The sequence below is a fragment of the Eublepharis macularius genome, chromosome 14 (genome assembly GCF_028583425.1).
Source record: "Eublepharis macularius isolate TG4126 chromosome 14, MPM_Emac_v1.0, whole genome shotgun sequence".
Taxonomy (NCBI): domain Eukaryota; kingdom Metazoa; phylum Chordata; class Lepidosauria; order Squamata; family Eublepharidae; genus Eublepharis; species Eublepharis macularius.
Window position 1 is genome coordinate 62,264,524 of NC_072803.1, and position 21,389 is coordinate 62,285,912.

General features: G+C 44.5%; 2 protein-coding genes across 2 annotated transcripts; both read right to left on the reverse strand.

Moving 5' to 3' along the window:
* Window positions 1-8,174: 8,174 nt before the first annotated feature.
* LOC129342521 (uncharacterized) lies at window positions 8,175-11,893 on the reverse strand. Its single transcript, XM_054998338.1, has 6 exons — window positions 11,576-11,893; window positions 11,000-11,176; window positions 10,568-10,732; window positions 9,736-9,912; window positions 9,512-9,625; window positions 8,175-8,335 (listed from the first exon to the last, which is right to left on the reverse strand). Exons 1-6 carry the CDS (start codon window positions 11,823-11,825, stop codon window positions 8,184-8,186), a joined length of 1,035 nt encoding a protein of 344 aa, XP_054854313.1. The 5' UTR covers window positions 11,826-11,893; the 3' UTR covers window positions 8,175-8,183.
* A 6,802-nt stretch (window positions 11,894-18,695) lies between these two features.
* On the reverse strand, window positions 18,696-21,389 carry LOC129342382 (uncharacterized). Its single transcript, XM_054998105.1, has 4 exons — window positions 20,473-21,389; window positions 19,832-19,915; window positions 19,520-19,585; window positions 18,696-19,441 (listed from the first exon to the last, which is right to left on the reverse strand). The coding sequence occupies exons 1-4, from the start codon at window positions 20,975-20,977 to the stop codon at window positions 18,939-18,941; spliced, it is 1,158 nt and encodes a 385-aa protein (XP_054854080.1). The 5' UTR covers window positions 20,978-21,389; the 3' UTR covers window positions 18,696-18,938.

Genomic DNA, 21,389 nt, shown 5'->3' on the forward strand with positions numbered 1-21,389 from the left:
TTCCAGCATTTATTGGGTACTTCAGTGTACATCTTTGCTTTCTGGTGTCACATACCACCTATAGAACATTTTATATAGGTTTTCTTTAAAGGTGGTTGATTTTGTTATTTTGATGTTTACTCTCCATGACTGCAGCCATTGCTCCAGACCTATGCCGTGCCCCAGATTTTGTTCCCACTTCATCATATGGACTTTTAAAGCCCCCTCTTCTGTCTTCAATTGTTTCATGAAGGCATATAATTTTCCTATCAGCTTTCCATCTGTTTCTAACAGCAGCTTATCAAAAGGGCATCGAAAGGGTTAACCAGTTAATCTTAGCAATGTTTTTGAGTGATATACAAATGCAGAAATCCTGGCTTAACTTCCGGTGCTGCTTATATTGCAGGCCAGAGTACCAGCTGGAACAACGAGGAAAGGTGATAATTGTCAAGGCAAGCCAAGATTTGTATAAAATCCTGGTTTCACAAACTACCCATAAGTAAAATGAACAATTCCTATTATGTCTGAAATGAGCCTTAGCAAAGCACAAGGTTCATGGGCTACAGTCCACTTTGGCAGATGCATGAAGCAAATTCTCAGTCAGCATATACATATGCACACACTTACTTTACTTTACTTTAATTGAATTTTTATACCGCCCATCTCCCGAAGGACTCAGGGCGGTGTACAGCAAAAGTAAAACATACAAATATAAAACAATAAGAATATAAAATATAAACATATTAAATAATTTAACTAAAAACAGGACAATTCACTTAAAACACATTTAGGCCAGCCCCGCTTGTTGGAACAATAACGTCTTAAGGGCACGGCGAAAGGTGTGTAGGTCAGGGACCATACGGATCTCCGGGGGCAATTCCTTCCAGAGGGCAGGGGCCCCGACAGAGAAGGCTCTCCCCCCGGGGGTCACCAGCTGACATTGTTTGACCGACGGCACCCTGAGGAGGCCCTCTCTGTGGGAGCGTTCCGGCCTGTGGGAGGCTATCGGTAGCAGCAGGCGGTCTCGCAAATACCTAGGCCCTAAGCCATGGAACGCTCTGAAGATGGTAACCAGCACCTTGAAGCGCACACAAGAGAAAAATGCAAACATTGGAGTTTAAAGGGCCATTAAGCACAATAGGTGTCTCCCCCTAATATTTCTATCCAGATCAGGAGAAAATTTCAGAGAATGTTTGACTTTCTGTTCAGCAATAAGAAAAATGGCAACTATTGGGTAACTTTGAAGGAATTATTTTAACAATCTCTGAAAATGTGCATGCTATTGCTCCAATTTAATAACAAATATTACTTAACATATTAGAAAACATTATACCCAACCAATCACTAAATAGTTAAAATAGTGAACAAACAAGCAGAATCTAAAATTTGATTAGTTAAAGGAAGGAATCTGCAGAATTAGCCCAGAAAACCAGTCTTACTTTGACCTGTAAGAGTTAAATTGATGCAAAACTTTTTGACTGATTAAAACTAGCTCAATTGGGCAACAGAATTACTTTTAAAAAGCTAAGCAACAGCATTCCAGTTGCCATATGAGTCTGCTGCATCCGAAATAATTGACTCTTGCGGCATTCCTTCTGGTGTCAGAAACGTGAACATACATGTCTTAACGGCCCGCGCAAAATTGCGCAGAACTCCCAGAACGACGGTGTCTTCCTGGTGCAAACGCGAATGCGCCAGGAAGATGCCGTCGTTCTGGGAGTTTTGCACAATTTTGTGCAGCCAGTAAGACGTGTGAAAATGGCCAAAGTATCCGTTCAGAACCCTATTCACAAGTTACAGTGAATGCAAGGACAATAAATGTAGAGTGAACACTTGCTTTTTCTATATATATGCATTGAGTAATTCTCATGTTCTATTCAATGAGTGTATTTATTTTATTTACGTCATTTATAGTCTGCCTTTCTCACTGAGACTCAAGGCGGATTACACAGTATGAGGTTAATACAATCAGTATCAAGTACGTACATTTCAATACAATACCATAAGGTAAACAGATACAAGTTTAAAGACATAGCATTAGCAAGGATCCAAGACATAGCAGAGATACTGAAGCAAAACATAATCAGTTCTAGGATTAACATTAGACACCATGGAGCCATGGTTGTACAGAGGAGTACTTATTTAAAGCAGCAGATAATATAGATGAATGTGTGGTTTAAGTCCGACACTTATCCAGGGACTGGTCCCCATTTTTGCTTATAAAGTGAATATGTATTAGTTCTTTCTTACAAATGGATGCAATCAGGAAATTCAGGATGTGGGGATACGATGGACTGCCTTACAGTGGCTTGTCTCTTTTGTCCACGGTCGGCAACAGAGGGTGGTGCTTGGGGAGAAATTGTCATCCTGCCACCCTTTGGTGTGTGGCATCCCTCAGGGGTCGATACTCTCCCCACTATTGTTTAATGTTTATATGCACCCCCTCGCCCAGTTGGTGAGGAGTTTCGGACTTGGGTATCATCAATATGCCGATGACACCCAATTATATCTGTTGATGGACAGCCAGCCCGACTCTGCCCTGGATGTCTTGGAGCGTGCCTTCAAAGCTGTGACTGGGTGGTTGAAACAGAGTCGGTTGAAACTAAATCCCACAAAGACGGAGGTCCTGCATGTGGGTCTGGGGTCCATGGGTGCGGGACTCCGGCTCCCCGCTCTTGATGGAGTGCCGCTTGTGCCACTTGTGAGAGTGGAGCCTGGGGGTGGTCCTGGATGCCCCCTTGACTATGGAGGCACAGATCGCAGCAGTTGTCCGGTCTTCATTTTTCCATCTGAGACAAGCCCGGCAGCTTGTCCCCTACCTGTTGACCCACGACCTAACAGCAGTGATCCAAGCAACGGTTACCTCTAGATTAGGCTACTGCAACTCGCTCTACACAGGGCTTCCCTTGGGCTTGATCCGGAGATTACAGCGGATTCAAAATGCAGCAGTGCAGGTGATTGCAAGACTCCCGATAGGGGAACATATAACACCTATATTACGCCAGCTGCATTGGCTACCAGTTGAGTACCAGGTCCAGTTCAAGGTTTTGGTGCTGACCTATAAAGCCCTATGCGGACTGGGTCTAGCATATTTGCGGGACCACCTCTCCCTATATATACCCCAGAGGACACTTTGTTCTACACACAAAAAACTTTTGGTGGTCCCCGGTCCTAGGGAGGCTCGCCTGGCCTCGACAAGAGCCAGGGCCTTTTCGGTCCTGGCACCGGCCTGGTGGAACTCCCCGGCAGGATTTATTATCCTTCCGCTGGGCCTGTAAGACAGAGATGTTCTACCAGGCATATGGCAGAGGCTAGGCGGGGCCCCCACTGGCCATACTTGACTTGACTTGAAAAGATCTGTCCATCACCCTATAGGTATCTATAGATATGGATATATGGGCCATGTCTGAAATGAAGCAACTCTTCCATCACCATCTGAGAAGTTTTTATTGTATGTAGTGTTTTAAATTTTATTGTAATGTTTTGTCTGCTTTTATGTGTTTTTATGTAAATTAAAATGTGCTCTGCCCTGAGCCCGCTCGGCAGGGAGGGTGGACTAAAAATCTAACATAATAAATAAATAAATAAATAACATGCGCAGGATGTACTTACGTTCACACTCTCTCCCGTGAATTTGCTCTTTCGGAAATGATGCGTATTCATCTTCCTGTTGAATTGGGACGCTTCTTTCCAAATTAACTCACCCATCCCTGTAACAACCATGAAATTTTTGCATCTGGGATTGTGCCATTTAGGCCCCTCCCAGCTGTGCACTCTTACGATAGCTGCATAATCCCGCCGCCCCCCGCCACAAAAAGATGAGACAGAGGAGGAACCAAGCCCTTCAATGAAGCTTTACACCACTGCAACACTATCAGCCCGCTGTTATCAGAGTGGGAGCAACGAATCGTTGTCAGCCATATCGGCTTGCAGGGAACTGATAGCCCAGTTTACACAGCTCTCTCTCAGCAGTTTATAGTATAGGAATGTGAAACCAGAGGAAAGGAAGAATTCTTAAGCCAAGGACCACTAAGATGGGGGCTGGTGTAGCCAGATCTTCAGAGCCTCAGATCTTGAGGCCAAAATCCATTGATAAACCTTTCTTTCATTAAAAAGTTATATCCAGGGCTTTTTTTCAGCAGGAATGCAGTGGAATGGAGTTCCGGAACCTCTTGAAAATGGTCACATGGCTGGTGGCCCCGCCCCCTGATCTCCAGACAGAGGGGAGTTGAGATTGCCCTCCACGCCACCGAGTAATCTCAACTCCCCTCTGTCTGGAGATCAGGGGGCGGGGCCACCAGCCATGTGACCATTTTCTCCAAGGGCAACCCACTGAGTTCCACCACCTTTTTCCCCAGAAAAGAAGCCCTGCTTAGGACTATCTTTGAGCCCAGTTATTAGATGCTTCCTTTTACATTATGTAATTAGGATAATTAACGTGGTTTCCACCCCCCTCCCTGTATGTCTAATTACGGATCCTTTACCTACACTCCAAATTAAATTTTGAGAGGGCCTAACATTCTGCATTATACTGCTGCAAAATAATTTATCTTTTAAAAAACACCCCCCCCCAAAAAAACCATTTGTCTTCGGAAGCCCTAAAATATAAATGCTTATATTTTAGTAGTCAAAAAGACAGAATAATAATATTATAATATTCAATTTATGTGTAGCTCTTCAGGGCAATTTATCACCCACTCAGAGTGGTTTACCAAGTAGGTTATTGTTATCCCCACAGCAACAATCCCCCTGTGAGGTGGGTGGGGTTGAGAGAGCTCTGAGGGAGCTGCAACTGACCCAAGGTCACCCAGCTGGCTTCAAACAGAGAAGTGGGGAATCTGTCAGGACTTGCCAGGTATTACTCAGGTGTATGAGTTAAAGATGTTTTATTAAGGGTTAATACCAGTATCAAGCTACTATGGCAGTGGATTTGCCTGGAATGCCTAAAGGTGATAGAATACATTCAGTTATAGGGTGATGTCCCCACCTCCAGTGGAAAAAGCAGTCAGTTAGGAATTTTGACCTTGCGCAAGGCCTGAGAAGAAGGGGGCGGTGGGGAAGGAGCTCAGCTCAGTCTCTGTGTCGAAGTCAAGGTCGAGTTCCCAAGCTTGGCAGGAACTCAGAAGCAAAACACCTGTTCTGCAGGATAAGCGGTTAGCAATAGTGCAACAGATATCAGGCTCCACTCTGCATGTACTCAGAGACCTGTTAACATAGCAAGACACAATTAGATACAGTGGATGCATGGCAGATATGCTGGGGCTTCTCTGACATAATCAAACCCGGTTCTCCAGATTAGAGTCCTGCTGCTCTTAACCTCTACACCAAACTGGCTCTTCCGCTACTCCAAAATGGCAGATGCCACCCTAGATGGGCAAGATCAGCACCTGCCCACGCATGCACATTCTTGGCAGCGGCCCCACCAGCTGGAACGGTCTGCCTGAGGAAGCCGCATGCTCCTGACATTTCAAAAAGTATGTAAAACAGAATTCTTCCAGAGGGAATGTTCGTAAAGGAAATAGGGCTATATTGTAGTAGACGGGTCCAGGAAAGGGCCCGTTATTTCTACCGATGTAATGCCACGATCTGCATTGTTTCACACATCATGTGTCATATTTATGCTTTGTTCAGACAACAGCTCCGTTTCAAATGTCTTCAATTCCTAGTCATATTACATTGCTTATTAGATCATTCTATTTGATTGCATTCATTTGCATGGTGTAATCTGGTTTAAATCTCAGTGAGAAAGGTGGATTATAAATAACCTAAATAAATACATAAATAAATAAATTGAATAATCCATTTTCACAGACTAATCTTACTGAATGATCAAGAGGAAGTCATACACTGGTTCCTTTTTAAAATTACCAATACAGGAGCTCCAATATGAATTAACAATGTAAATTTGGACATAAGATTTGACTAACCGAGGTTATAGAAATGCTGTCTACTTTAAATTTCAAATTATTCAAAACAGGGTATAGGAGCATATATTATTTAATTTGATTAATAAAGTTTAATTAGCATAATTTGGTATCTTACAGCATATTATTGTTAGTATTAGAAATGTTTAGATAATATGTTTTAAATAATTAGTTTAGAGGTAAGAAAAGTACAACAACGAATATAATATCTTCAATAATGCAATATTATATCTTCAAAATTTAGTAAAATAGAGAGAGGAGATATAGAGATATTTCACACTCGGTGTTTACCGCGCTGTCAAGTAGAAGTCACGCCGATGGAGGTGGCTGCGGATTTCCCCCCTGTCCTTTCACACTTGTACGAATCCCCGAATCAGCCTCCCGAGATTTTTTTCACATTACCAGAGATACCCCGTCTTAGCCGCGGAATTTCCGGGCTCTCAATTAAAAAACAAAACTAACCAAAAAAGCACGCATGCGTGGAAACGTTTCGCCGGGGTTTTTTTTTTGGTTTTTTTAAATACCGCGCCTGCGGCGTCAGCAGGCAAGCTAGAGAAGGGTTTGAGTCTTCTCTTCCTACGCTTTATTCTGTTTTCCCAGCCATAGCCGCTGTCTTCTTAGGCGCACCGTTCTTTAGCTTAGTGCCCCTCTTGCCAAAGAGAGCTCATTAACCCCCCCTTTAATACAGAGGTGGAATCTAGCTGAGAGGAGTCCCCCGTGCATGGTTGCTCGTTTAATTTGGGTCACGGGTGGGATTCATACGTGAGTTGCAGGCGCCCAATAAAAGTGTGTGAGTGCATGCTGAACACAGACATCACAGTACAGCGACCAAGGTTTAAATATGATCCTGGTTACTTATTCAGAGGACCTTGAAAAGTGTGTCTGCGGATCATCCCCGTAATGCTCCTGGTGAGCTGGGTTCATCAAACAGGCCATTCATTCAACTCCTGTTGGATGATTTTGGGGAGAATGTCCCAGCAATAACGCATTTATACCCCGTGTGGTGGAACGTCTCACATTTGTTCCCTCCCACCTAGAAGTTATACTTTCAACCACCTTCTCCTGCCCACTCTGCCCAGAAAGGGGGAGGGGGGGTGGCTAATGACCAAGTCATCTGTCAGTTCTTACTACCAGTGGACATGGAACGTCAGCTGACAAACGGCACAGATGGGACCAAGGTTGTTGATCCTCATGTTACAATGTGAAATGCAGCAGACTGTGCGTTCTGCCACACGACAGACAGCTTAAAAGTCCACTTGACAGCATTGAGGCAGAGACGCTTCAAGACTTGCTTTCCCACTTCCTGCATCGAAGCAGCATGTCATATGACCATTGGTTCCATCTGTGCCTTTTGTCACTTGTGGGTCCTCTTTTTGTTTCTGCTATGTGACTTGATCCACAACATGAAAGATGCTATTGCATCTAGTGTGATCAGGGGAACAGGCTTCTTTTGACCGTGTGGATAAATTCAAGATGAGGATGCCAGGGGAGGTGACGTGTGGGTCTGTCAACTTATGGTTCTAGAGTCTGCTGCAAGCTGCGGCTTCTCCCTGGATTTCTGTCATGCAGTAACAGTATGTCAATAGATTTTCACCTTGACAACTGTTCCATGTTTGCTTGCTCCACTGGACTGATAGTTCAGGAAACAACATAAACCTATGTTATGAATGACTCTGTGGGGCATCTTTTTCAATTTTTCCCCAAGATAGGGACCGGTGGGGTGGTTGCCTAACTGCTGCAATTAACTAACATCTTGAGGTGTTCTCATGTTTACCCATCACAGACACATACGGCCTTGTCAACTATTGAAACCGAGCCATGATAGATGTTAAGTGTCAAGCATAATAAATAGATTGCTCGTGAGCTGCGGGGACACCTCTGAAAAATTCTCAGTCCATAACAACGTTTAACACACACAATGTCTTATTTTTTAACATTGAAAACAGATTTATTTATCAGAAACAAATAACACAGACTTCCCAACACCAAGGAACAAAAATCTTGTCACTGATTCAAAATTCCAATTTTGCATGACATTAGAACCACACAGCGATTAGAAAAAAATGAAAATAAGATCTTGCTTTTGCTGTTCATGAGAAATTATTATCCACATTGCAAACAACTTCAACATGATTCATAAAGCACTGGAAATAATTGACATGTGAGAGTTGTCAATTGTAATCTTTCCTTCCATTACGTTATTTTTAAACATACATTTTTTTTCTTTCTGAAACAAAGTAAAATATTGCTTAAACATTCTTCAAGCTGACATAACACTGGCTAATTCTTCTTGTCATCTCCTGATTGCTCTGATCCTGAGCTGCGATGACCTCGCTCAAGTGCAGAAACCTTTTTCTTTAGAGAACTCAGTTCTTTGTGAAGGCTTCTATTGTTTCTCTCCAATCGGCATATTCTTTCATGGTATCTTCCCACTGTTGAGAAACAGCAAAAAAATTTAGTTCTTCATAAAGAGATGGGTTTCGACATTGCGAGAACTTTGCGGTTATCAAAACTACACCAGTGACAAACAATTTTTTTTAATCCTTGTGGAAAACTTGAAGGCCATTCCTGGCATTTTTAAAGGTTTGAAAATATCCACAAAACAATCACCAGGTACAGTTGGTGGTGTTGAGATGGCTCCAGAGAACAAAATCAAACAGAGTCCAGTTGTACCCTTGATACTGACCCATTTAATTTAAGCGTAAGTTGTCGTTATGAGTTGCACTCTTTGTACTTTGCATAGTGGGTCAAAAGATAATGGTTAGGTGCATAAAAGGAGTGGACACTGTGGGGTAGATGCTTACATTTCCATCTGATATGCCAATGCAACCATATTCTTATGATATTGAGATCATTTTGCCCATTTTAAGGTGCATGGAAGCCAAGCTATAACTACATGTTTGCAAATTGCGAAAGAGTATGGCCTCACCTCCCAGACCAACTGAAACTAATGCAGCAAAATCTGTGGAGAAACATAGCTCTCACCACTGGACGCATCTGACGGAGAGATCTGTGTTCCACGAAAGCCGATACTTTGGCTTTTGGTGTTCACAGTTCTCTTTGTCAAACTTTATCTGGTGGGGAGAGCCCTGGTTATCAAAGGAATCCGCAACATTGGAAGTGGTTGTTCTCGGAGGTGCCGGAGGAGTCTCTTTTATTCTGCAACCGCAGACTAACGTGGCCACTCCTATGACCCATTACAGGGATGGACTGATCTGCATACCAGGGGGAGATGTTTGCATCCACATATTGGAAGGAGTTGTTTGAATCCACCCTGCACCCACCACGCGTTCAAAACCTATGAAAAATGTATCCTTTGTGCCTACTTGCATCTGCCAAATAGTCCAGTGATTCATGAAATCTTGTGCTTCAATTACATCGGTTATGTCAATAGTTTTGAACGGACACTATTTGATTATGTGACCACAGACTAGAACTGATGACTTATCTGGATCTATGAATCCACATATCAATGACTCGGTGAATGTTTCCCTACTGACTTCCATACGTGATGTGGGATTGGTACTGTCGCGCCTGATCTGAGCCGCGTGATCAGAAACACCACACCAAACTCTGCCTCAAGTTTTCCTTGGAATAGTCATACTTACTTCTTGATAGACATAGAGATTGTATTCCCCGCATACTACGATAGATCTCGCCAATATCAGCGGATTGGTCTTTATTTGGCATCATGTCACGCAAACCTCCCGCTGAAGTATCACCTGCAAAATTCAAGTCAGTCAATATTTTAGGCAGATATTGAAGTGTCACCCAGCAAAATAAATCAGCGAAAAATGTAGCTCCACTCAAATGTGGCATAGCTAAAACGTGCCTGGGGAAAATGAGAGAACTGGAGTTCCCTCTGCATCCTCGGTTCTGCCTTCCTCAACGGCGTTTCTGTCCTCATCCTCAGCATCAGAAGAAGTTGTTTCCACAATTATGTGAAGTTTGTGCTCAGCGCTCATGGCATACTTTCTCACTGCGGCACCACTGTGTGTTGCTAAAGAAGCTAGAAAGAGAAAAGGTTTTGTTAGAAATTTCCAGAGGAATCCCACATCTGAAGGTTGTGCAAGTGTTGGCAAGGCTGTAGTTTGAGCCTAGGCTTGACATCTTTAGAGCCGCAGTGTGTTTTGTTCAAGGAATGAACTGATCTCCTCGTCACCACATGTTGGGCATTGTTTACATTCACGATGATGAAGGATGGAAGATAAGTCACCACTTTGGGTTATGAAGACTTTGGACTGCTGATACAGAGACAATTTTTTCTGCCGGAGAAACCGCGCAGAAGATAACAGCCTTAGGCACAGGAAAAAACAAAGGAAACAAGATAATGGGAACACTGCTAAACACCCTTGAAAAATAAAGGCTGAAATTGTTTTCTAGTGATGAGAGCTATATCAAGAGATCGTGTTCACTTCACGTACCACTCAAGAAACGTTGACAAGGTGTTAGTTGTACTCCTCTCACCTTCAAAGGAGTCATCATGGAGAACAAATATGTTTTGTTTTCACTGAGAGTGGATCTGGTTACCTTGATGGTTTTTTGCCCAGGCAATAGTGCTTTGATTGGCAAAATAATGGCCATTCATTCCTGCAGAATCTCATGCAATCCCACAATTTTCAGAGCAGCTCTTGATGGCACGTGTGAACCACACAAAAAATTACCTGAGGTACTCGGTTGTGGAGATACATCTCCGGGCATTATGGTTTCAGGAGCAGTCATGTCATCAGTTGCTTCTTCGTGACTATTGCCGGAAGATATAACGATTACGGTTTCTTCAGTTTCTAGGCGATGAGATCCACTGTCATCTGTTCTTTCTCTCTCTGAAGCTAGTGATTTAATACAGCAGAATTCCAATTAATGATCTTGTTATTGGTACATGGAATACACCACTCACTTCTCAAAGTACTTGGACAAGAAAGCAAATTTTTAAAATTGCACCATTTTCTGATCTGATGACGGATCAAAAAACAAATTAAAAATGGTGGCTGTGTTTGGAGTTCATGACTTCCTAAGAATCCTGTCGATGGTTTTTGAATTAGTTTGCCATGGGTAAACTCTAGTAAGCTAACAATCACATAAAAAGTTAAACTTACCTTGAGGAAATGCTGCTGTATTGATCTTTGCTGGGTCTTCAGTTGTCACTCCAAGAGGTGCATAGGCTTGCGCATCAGATTCTGCTGCACTTGATGATTCCACTGCAACAGTTTCTGAATTCTCATCATCCTCAGATGAAGTTTCTTCAATCTTGACTGCTCTTTCACAGATAATCTCTGAAATGAAAAATCATTTGAACAATGGTAAAAAACGGAATGATCGCCCTGATAATGTTTCCCTTTACTTACTTTGCTTTTTATGATCCAGGCATTCAGTTAAGGGGATCAAACAGGATGCATAGCATAAAAGTGGTGACCGGGGGAATTGCATATTAACATGAAAGATGCTTTTGAGGAGATGGTATTTCTCTAAGAACACTCTATGGCTTTCCAATCGTGACAAATAATTCGAAGATTAAAATTAGAGCGTGACAAACAGAAGGTTGACTTTAAAAAAAACCCATTTGTTAATGAGGAATGAAGTCTCTTTGAGAACATGCCACTAAAAAGGTGTCATTAAACATGGGGGACTTGCATGGTCCGCCATGGAACGGGGGGGGGGTTCAAAAAACTCACCATCATGAGGTCTTTCTTGACATCGAGGCCTCCCTGCCGCCTTCCAGATTAGCATCATCGCGTTGTGCACCCTAACTCTACGACTGCTTCTAGGAATGCATTGCAGTGCCTCCATTGATGAAATGAAATCGGACTTCAGTTTTTGGAATTTGCTTCGACACTGGTTGGCCGTTCGATGAAATCCGCGACTGCGTAGCACTCTTGAAAGAAATCGATAGATGCCGCGGTTGCTTGATTGCGTGCTGGCCATTAACCGAGATGCATGCCCACTCCTCCGAACAACCCTCAGAAGAAGAGATACCTCCTCCACTTCCCAGACATTTCCACGACGCCGGGAAATCATTTTGCACCAAGTGAACTGCGCCACACACAAATTCCAAAAAGTTCTCTCAAGAGTGATTGGTCTCCCATTTCATCCGCCCGCCCCCTCAACGCTTTTAGCCAATCGTCTTAGTGCCCGCCAAAAACATGGAATGTTCTCAAGTAAAAATTTATTTTGGTGGACAGATCAAGTAGAGGCTTATGATAATTTCTCAGAAGCGTGTGGACTTGTGACTGTGACATTGAAGTGTAATTTTGTTTAATTCGTGGTGAACACAGATAAACCATTTTAAAAAAAAATCTAGGACAAGATTTCCTACCCGACCGCACCGTTTTTTACTCTTTCGTGGATGGATGAACGTGAAACTCGAGTTCTTTTCCATCACGTGACTAGTAAAGGGGAAAGAAATTGTGGGAACCGAACAAGACAGTGGTGCGTGTGCGAATTGACAGGGCAAAGAATCACACAACGCTTTAGACTGACTGCATTCCTTGTGCTTGAAAAAAACGGGACCGAGTACTTTTTTTTTAATAAAACAAAGCGCTACTTCACAAAACATACATACCGCTATTTTTTTTTTCTGATAGGTGTTTCAGAGTCAGGAAAACTGGACTGGGGAGGGGGTCAACACATCAATCCACTGTAATCCGCCCCTCTTAATTTTGCTCCATCACATATGTAGTCATCGCTTTAGTTCGACATTTGAGTGGAAGAACTGGTCAATCTGCTCCTGCAAGTCTACTCTATGCTCTTTGCCCTAAAAGACACAAGCACAACTATCCCTAGCAAATGTCCTTCCTCCCCTCTAGGAAGTCATGATTTTTCTCCCGCCAAAAATGTGGCCACGATGATAGGCTGGCCAACTTGGGCGGGAGTTTTCCTTGGAACTGTGCGTTCTCCACTCTTGTGAACACATTTCTCTCACGGCATACTTTGGAATTGCGGAGGATTTTTTGAGCCCGATTTTATTCTGCTGAATTATGTCTGCGGTCCGAGCATTGGCACTGGCCTTGCTTCACATCATCTTTATCTATATTCAGCGATCGATCGATGCCTGCAACAGTTACTGGATGCGAGTGGTTAGAAGAAGGAGAATGCTTAGGAAATCACTTGCACTGAGGTGCATACCTCCGCCTTTATGGAGAACAAGGAGAACAGCAATGAACAGAGCACGTTTTCTCGCTGTAGCCGGAATCAGAGTCCCCCGTCGCTACTGGATTTATCCCCATAGCAGGGACTGGTGGGACAATTTCGTCACTGCCATATGGGATGACCAGCTGTGGATTGAAAATTTTCGTATGACCAGGGAGACTTTCAATGAATTGGTTCATTCCATAGGGCACCGTCTTTCCCGTCAGCGCACCAGACTTCGCAATCCAATCTCTGTGGAGATGAGAGTCGCCATAGCACTTTGGTATCTTGCCAACTGTTCGACTTACCGTCAATGCATGAACCAATTCGGAGTGGGTATTTCAACAGTGGCAGGAATAGTCTTGGAGGTCTGCTTGGCGATAGAATTGGAGCTACTCAGTAGAGTCGTGTGCCTTGGACCTGATGTGGCGAGGGTGAGTACGCACTCATCTCCCAGAGTAACAGTCTCCATTCAAACTATACTGGTCAAAGATTACAATTTGAAGCACAAAAAACTATGTTGCTGACATGTAGGCAATGAGCTGCACCTTTAAACCAATTTTATCGTGCCATGAGCTTTCGAGAGTCGCGGTTCCCTTTTTTCTTGTGCGTTCGAACAAGCGAACTGTGATTCTCAAAAGCTTGAGCTACAGTAAAATTTGCAAGTGCTGAGGGTTCTACTGTACTCTTTTTTATTTCACTAGTACAGACTACGGCTAACTCCTCTGGATTCTGGAGATGTGAGACTGCCTCAGCGCTGTAGTGAGAAGATTATGAATATAGGCGGTGGGAGAAAGAGGGGATTCTCTCTAACAGCAATCTTGTTTTTTTCTCTTTCATTGCAGATTATGTCTGGATTTCAGAAACTTGGCTTTCCTCATTGCATTGGTGCAGTTGATGGCACCCATGTTGCCATTTGCAAATTTAAAGGCCGTGGACGGGAGTACATCAACCGCAAGAAATTCAATTCCATTCTCATCCAGGGCACGGTGGACCATACTGGAAGATTCATTGATGCAGAGGTTGGCTGGAGTGGGCGGAACCATGACGCCTTTGTTTTTGTGAATTCTGCAATTTGTACGGCAATGGATGCGGGGGTGTTTGTGCCAGGCAACCCCAGTCTTACAATAGAGGGGGTAACCGTGCCACCACTCATCATATCTGATGCAGCCTACCCCATGAGAAGGTGGCTGATGAAGCCCTTCAATAGGCCCCACACTCCCGCAGAAGCATACTTTGACCGCTGCCTCACCAGAGCTAGGACCATAGTGGAAAGATGTTTCGGACGTTTGAAGGGGCGCTGGAGGTGTTTGAGGTCACAGCTTATGGTTGCGGAGGAGAATGTGACCTGCATAGCTACCGCGTGTGTGGTGCTACATAACATTTGTGAATTGAAAGGTCATGGCATTCCAGAGGATGATTCTCCCGTGAGGCCTGTGGAGGTGGATGAGGAATCTCTTGAACTCCCTGTGGGAGACAGAAGGCACCGGGAGGAGGGGAAGTTGGTGCGCGATGCCCTTGCACGCCACATGTTTCGAAACAGAGAAATCTAACAATATAAAAAGCTCTTCAGTCTGATTGTGAAAAAATCTGTGGTTGAACTAAGAAACGATTGTTGCATGTTCAGAGGTTGGACTCACGGTTTCAAAAAATGTTTCTTGTTGGTTTTGCCTTGATTGGATGTGTCATGCATTCAGTTGCAAGTGTTGGATTCCTATGAAACATGGTTTGTTAGAAAGCTTTGTTTAGAGATTCAATGATGATCTAATGAGTGAATTCTCATTGTTCCATTCCTGTTTTGAAATAAATTTTTATAACATCATGGTAAGAAATGTTCTGTTCGGTGGGCATCAAGTGAGCAGGAGGGGTTTCCACAAAGAGGGAAAGTGAAAAAAAGGGTTCATCATTGCACAGCCCAGGGGTGCCAAGATGGTCAGCACACTGTTGAATGCTAGCTTATCCGTGTGAAACAGCATCAGATCCACAAACACCCTCCCCCAACGTCACACTTCCACAGTGTTCCCTGCGATGGGAACCACCTACAGAACAAAGGAAAAATGACAACTACACACCAAAGTACTCTATTATAAAAAAACCATTCTCTCCTTCAAACTAAAATTGAGAAGGACAGTGTGAGACATAACACAGGCAGTACATAACACAACTAACCATACTGTGCAGAATTAAACCAAACTCTATCACGGGAAATAAAAAAAATTATTTCTTTAAGGTCTTTCAGGTTCCCATTTGGTGGGCACAACAGGACACGAAAGCAGCCTACAACACCAAATAACACAAATAGCATGCACAAATTCTGCCAGCAATTTTGATCGGGGGATTATTGTGTGTGAATTACGTAGTGTTATCTCTCGGGTTGAGGGAATGCTGTCACGGCCTTAGGTCTGCACCCACCGGTTTTTATATTCAAACAAGTGACATAAAAAATCCTTTCTTATAGCAATTGTGTTTTGGGTTGTTCTGTAAGGTGAAGTGACTTGTGCCCTATTTTCCCCTATAATAATAATAATAGCATTCGATTTATATACCGCCCTTCAGGACAACCTAATGCCCACTCAGAGCGGTTTACTAACTGTTATTATTCCCCCAAAAAAGTCACCCTGTGAGGTGGGTGTGGCTGAGAGAGCTCCAAAGAACTGTGACTCGGCCAAGGTGACCCAGCTGTCTTCAAGCGGAGGAGTGGGGAATCACACCCAGCTCTCCAGATGCCCTTTGGTGTTCTCCCCCACCACCAATGTAGACGGTGTCTGGTCTACCGCACAGTTAAAGGCACGAAGTTGTGTGGCACGAGAACCGCCCTTCGAGGTGGAACCAAATGCCCCCCCCTCCAGGTTGGTTTGCCTTGGTGCTTGCTTGGGGGGTTGGAGGACAGGTAGGAAACGTTCCCCTGATGTTACTGGGCATCTTTCATGCAATATTCCTAACCCCAGAACGACCAGCCTCTCTTATTTTCAACGTGGGAGATGATGGAGAAAGAGGGTGCCAAGAACAACATTTTTTTTAGTCCATTAAAAGGACCACCCAACCGGCATCTGCCTGAACCATGTTAGAGGAAGTTAGGACAGGTGGGAGCAGGCACCATGAAAGTTGGCAGCATTTTGATTACAAAAGGCCACCCTGAACTACCTGGGAAGATGAATTCCTTTTTCTCCATATAGAAACATGGATATTGTTTGAAGAATGGGGCACCTTGTTTTGGAGGCCATAAAATCTTTATGAAATTCATGTGGAGACGGAAGGGAAGGTCTCCAACGGTTTGTGTTGGATTTGGTCGGAAACCCCCCGCCCCAAGCTCTGCTAACTCTGGCAGAAGGTTTCGGAATCGAGATTCTAGCCAGTAAGCTGGTTCTGTGGTGTCTTTCCGTGTCAGTGTTCCCCAAATACTGACAAGAATTCCTGATTCTTAAAACCAAATATATACAGCTGAGACAGGCGTCCCCTGCACACCCCTACTATTATCCCCGAAATATTTCCAGCTCATGTTTTGAGTTGCATTGTTCAGCAATCCGATGTACGCATGAACCTTTTCTTCCTTATCAAGCATTTCGGCGAAGGTGGGAAACATTTGTATTTGAATTCGCCCCTGCACTCATGCTGTCTGTAGAAATGGCCAACCTTTATTTTGGCGGAATTTTTTTTTTGGAAAAAAAATTGCTCGCAATGATTAACCCTGACACAGCCAATCAGAGACGTTTATTTTGGTCGGAATATGATGTCTCTGACAAATCAGGATTGGCCTCTTCGACCGGGGAACCCAGGACTACAGGAAATAGTGGAAAGTTTTGATTTCAATCTTAACAAGTCAATCTGGAAGCGTCGAAACGTTTCCACGACACTTCCGGGTTCCAGACATGCCACCACGGAGAACTAGGGGCACCTTTTGGCAATTTGAGGAGGTGTCCCTGCTTCTGAAAATTGTTCTGCGTCTTGGTTTTGCAGCCGATTTTATGTCGAGCGCACACCAGCGCAACAGGGGGGCGTACCATGCCATTGCTAGGAAGCTGACTGATGCTGGTTATAGCCGAAATGCCAACCAGTGCAGGACCAAATTTAAAAGGCTGAAATGCGAGTTCATGGCATCCCTTACGGCATGCCAAGGCATCCCAAGCTGCAGCGGGCGGATCCCACACCATCACTCAATGATGCGTTTGTGGATAGCTGCTGGGAGACCACGCTGGGAGGATCGCCACCATGAAGGTAAATGAAGTACTGTGGGATGTTTATTTTGTGAAGGCACACCTCTAAAAATGTTTTCACCATGCTTTAAGTGAGATGGGGCCCCCCTTGCACCATCATCAAACACCGGGTCTTCCCCCCCCCCTCACCCATCCCAATCCCCTCACTAAGATGGAAATGTATGTTGGTACAAGGCACCAATTTCCTGAATGAGAGGAATGTTGGATGGAAGTTTTCAAGGAAAAACCCCAGAACAGGCATGCTGTGTTGGGATCAGCACATGGAACACAGGAACACGTGGCACTGAACGGCACTGGGACTGTGCCCTGTCCTTGAAGACTATCCCACCATGTTTAAAAGTTGTTTTGTTTCTGTTCTTTGGGAAAGGTTTATGGTTTATGTCGGCACATATTTTTAATGTGTTCTCTTAAAGATGACTTGGCTACTGTGCGGTAAGTAAAAACAGCATTCCACACACCTCAGCCCTTATCATTCCTCCATGGGTATTCCCCCCCCCTCCCTGCCCAAGATCCCAAACCGGCCTTCTAATCTAAACGGCATTCCCTAAATCCCTACACATGATACAGCATCGGTTGCCTAGGGTGATCAGCATTTCAACATTCCCTTGCCCCATTTTTTGAATTAGTCAGAATTCCTTGTTCATAACATTTCATCAATACTGCTCTTACTGATGTTTTAATTCTCTTCATGTGTTTCTCCAGCAACATCATACAGACATGAGGGGGAGGAGGAGCCCACAGAGGAAACAGGCTCAGAGGTGACCGTGCCAATGGATGAAATGGCCTTGCAACCCAGTTCTGAGGCAGTGAAGCAAGAAGAGGGAAACTGCTCCGAGTTCAATGAAGAAGTCACACCTCAGCAAGCAGTGATTCCACCAGAACAGCTGACTGAGCATTCAGGTACACAAATGGAACTAACTACACCGTCATTCCGCCACATGTTAAACACGTGCTCTGTAATGACAATGAACAAAATTAAATCAAGTTCTCCAAACCCCCTTTTCAGGTGACCCCTGTGAGGAATGCATTCAAGCGCGGTGTCCACTACACACTGTAAATGTGCCTTCTACATCTTTGGCAAGGGAACAGCCCCTTGAGATACTGGAGACTGTTCACAAGGCAGTGGGAACATGCCTCAGCTGCGGTAAGTAACCATCAATGACTTACTACGTTTGTGAACACAGAAGTGGCCACTCTGCGCTTACACCTTTTGTTTCCACAGCAAAGAAAACCAACAGAAGGATGGACAGCCTGCAGGCCTTGGTGAAGAAGCTAGAAAACAATGTGAGGAATTTGAATGAGGAGAACAAGAAATTGAGGTCCGACATTGATAATGTGCTGTCAAGGTTTAAGGAGATGTAGAAAAGATTTATTTAACATGCATGTTAGTTAAGTGTCCATATGATGCCTCACATGTAATCTTTCAAGTTTTGAATAGAATAAAAAACAAATTTAAAACTGTGTAGTTTCTCCCATGGGTCAACATTTCAAACAACCGTGGTCAAAAAATAGATCTGGCAAACCGCACCTGGATTGCGGTGGGAAACAAAAACCAATTTTTTTCAATGGCCATTGTCAACCCCTCGCCAACATCGAAAAACACAATTACAGCTGTGACAAACATAATTTCAACAGCAATGATACGTGTGATATGCAGATTCCAACCCAAATGCTGCACCGGAAAAACATGTGGGGCTCAGAGGGATGGATCATATCTTTCTCTCTTTTTAATGATCCGAGCCCTTTTTCTTAGTGGTGCCTTCTCATGATCGTTATCGCGTGTTTTGCTGTTGGCATTTTGGGAAGTTTCTGCAACCGGGCCTGCTCTTTGCTCCCTGACAAAGAGTTCAGTCAAGGAGCTGAGGGCACCGACAGCCCTATTAAGCCCCTCCATATTTTGTGACTGTGCCTCAATAAAAGCCCTACGATCCTCTCTTGCCTCCCTGATAATGTCCTCGTGCCATCTTGTCTCTGATTCCATGGCTGCACGCCAATGGCTGGTTGCCTCCAGAATTTCTCCACGTTCCTTTCTGTTGTTCTGTTCCTCCCTCTGTGCCTGAGATAGCATTCTCTCTGCAACGTTGGTGAGGACAGAGACGCGCCTGGTTCTGGTGCGCGCCTTTTCTAAGCGTGTAGCAGGAGACAGTTGTGCCGTGGGGACCTGCGGTTGTTCCACTGCTGGTGGATTGTTCAGATCTCCTGTTGGAAAGGACAGTGGTTATGCAAGTAGTAGTTACAAAGGAGTTTGCGGAGGTCACAATTTCAGCTCTTTCCTACCTTGCGGATCCTCTGCACCCTGTCCTGTCACCTCCGGGAACTCCTCTATCTGAGTTAAATCTGGATCTTGGAAATAAAAGATTTGGTTGTAAAATGAATGAGTTGATCTTCTTCATTCATGCTCACAGAAGTCTTCTTGACATCAGCAGAACGATGTTTACACCAATATTTTCCATGGTAGCCCAACCCCCACAAACAGATAATTATTTTGAGACTATAGCCATGTTTCTCATGGAGCGGAGCATACCAGGGCTCATTGGGAGGGCAGCATTGATTGTTGACCACAAGCACCCCACTCTATCTGCATCTTACCGTCTGCGGCATTTTCATCCTCTGGATCGGTCATGTCCATTGGGGGGGCTTCTCCGATTGATGTTTCTTGTTCTGTGGAAGAACCTGCAGTAATTGAAAACAAGTGATAGGCTGGTAAACAGTTAATGTACCATGGTTCTCCAGGGGGGGGAAAAGGGAGGTGACGTTACAGACCATTGTCAGGTGTGGATTAATGCTTGGTGGAAGATAACCCAACCACCTTTGGGATACCTTGCACATTGCTGATCAAGGTGAAGTCCCCCTCTCCTTTCACAGAGCCCTTCTCTGCTGAAACCTGCGCCAGCCCCAGTAAAAAACAACGTTTCCCACCGCTAGCTTGCCTTGAGAAGCGGATTTCCACAATATTGGTTATACGTCCCCATAGGCAGAATAAACAACACATCCTTCCACGCACAAAAGTTAAATCAGGGAAATGCCCCCCCCCACTTGCGCCTCATCCCTCTCCTGCAGTGATAACCCAAACACAATCAATCCGTTGAGCATATCCCCGAAATCCTAAGCAGAAGGAAAAAATGCCCCTGAGACTCCGGGAAAGTTCTGCCCAGGCGGGGCACACTGGAGGGCACAGCGAACTCACCCCAACCAAGGACCAGTCATGTCGGTCAAAACTGCATGCTCACCTGAATCATTGGGAGTGGAAGCGGGGACCGCCTGAAGATGTAGAGTGACCATTGGATGTGTGAATAGTTCCTCTGATCCCTCCCATGGAGCGGGAACGCCATGGTTCGACCGATCTTCCCCCATGGGGTCGGCATTGCTCACCGACTGCAGGTTAAGACTTCTTGCCACCCTTTGTGGCCGTATGCTTGCATCCCCTCTGAAAATTCTTGCAAGCTGTGCATAGAAAGGGCATGTTGCAGGGGCATTTCCCGATCTTCCATTGTGTGCCGCGACCCTCTTGTACTCCTGTCTCAAAGCTTTTGTTTTTGTCCGGCATTCGAGTGCGGTTCTTGCATGGCCTCTCGCCACCATCTGCTCTGAGATGCGCTCGAAAACATCAATGTTCCTGTGACAGAGCAATAGTGCCTCTTGCACCTTCTCCTCACCCCAAAATTCAATGAGGTCCAATGTCTCCTTCTCCCTCCAGGAGACCCCTCTCCCGCTGGTTGGTTTTAGTGCAGCCATTTCCTTGAGCAACCGTTGAGCAGTGCACGGAGGTGGCACAGATCGCAGGAGTTGAATTTCCCGCCCAGCAAATAATGGCACCCCATTGGTCCACAAAAATCACGTGATCCCAGAAGGGGTGAGTTTGAACCTCGTTTGAGGGCACCACCCACTGCCCCAACCCCATTCCCATCCCGAAAAAAGGAGTCAAAATATGTAGAACACACAAGTGGAGATGTCCCAATGCACCTTTGCATCCACAGAACGCAGAAACGTTATGGCCAATTTTATTTTTCATTACTGGAAAATGTCGATGGTGGTTCCTGATTGAATTGTCAAAATGCAGAGAGTTTTGAGTGGAGAGGGGTTGTCACTGAAACGTTTGGTTCATCATGACCACAATCGCTCACCGCTAGGCAAACATTTTTTTAAG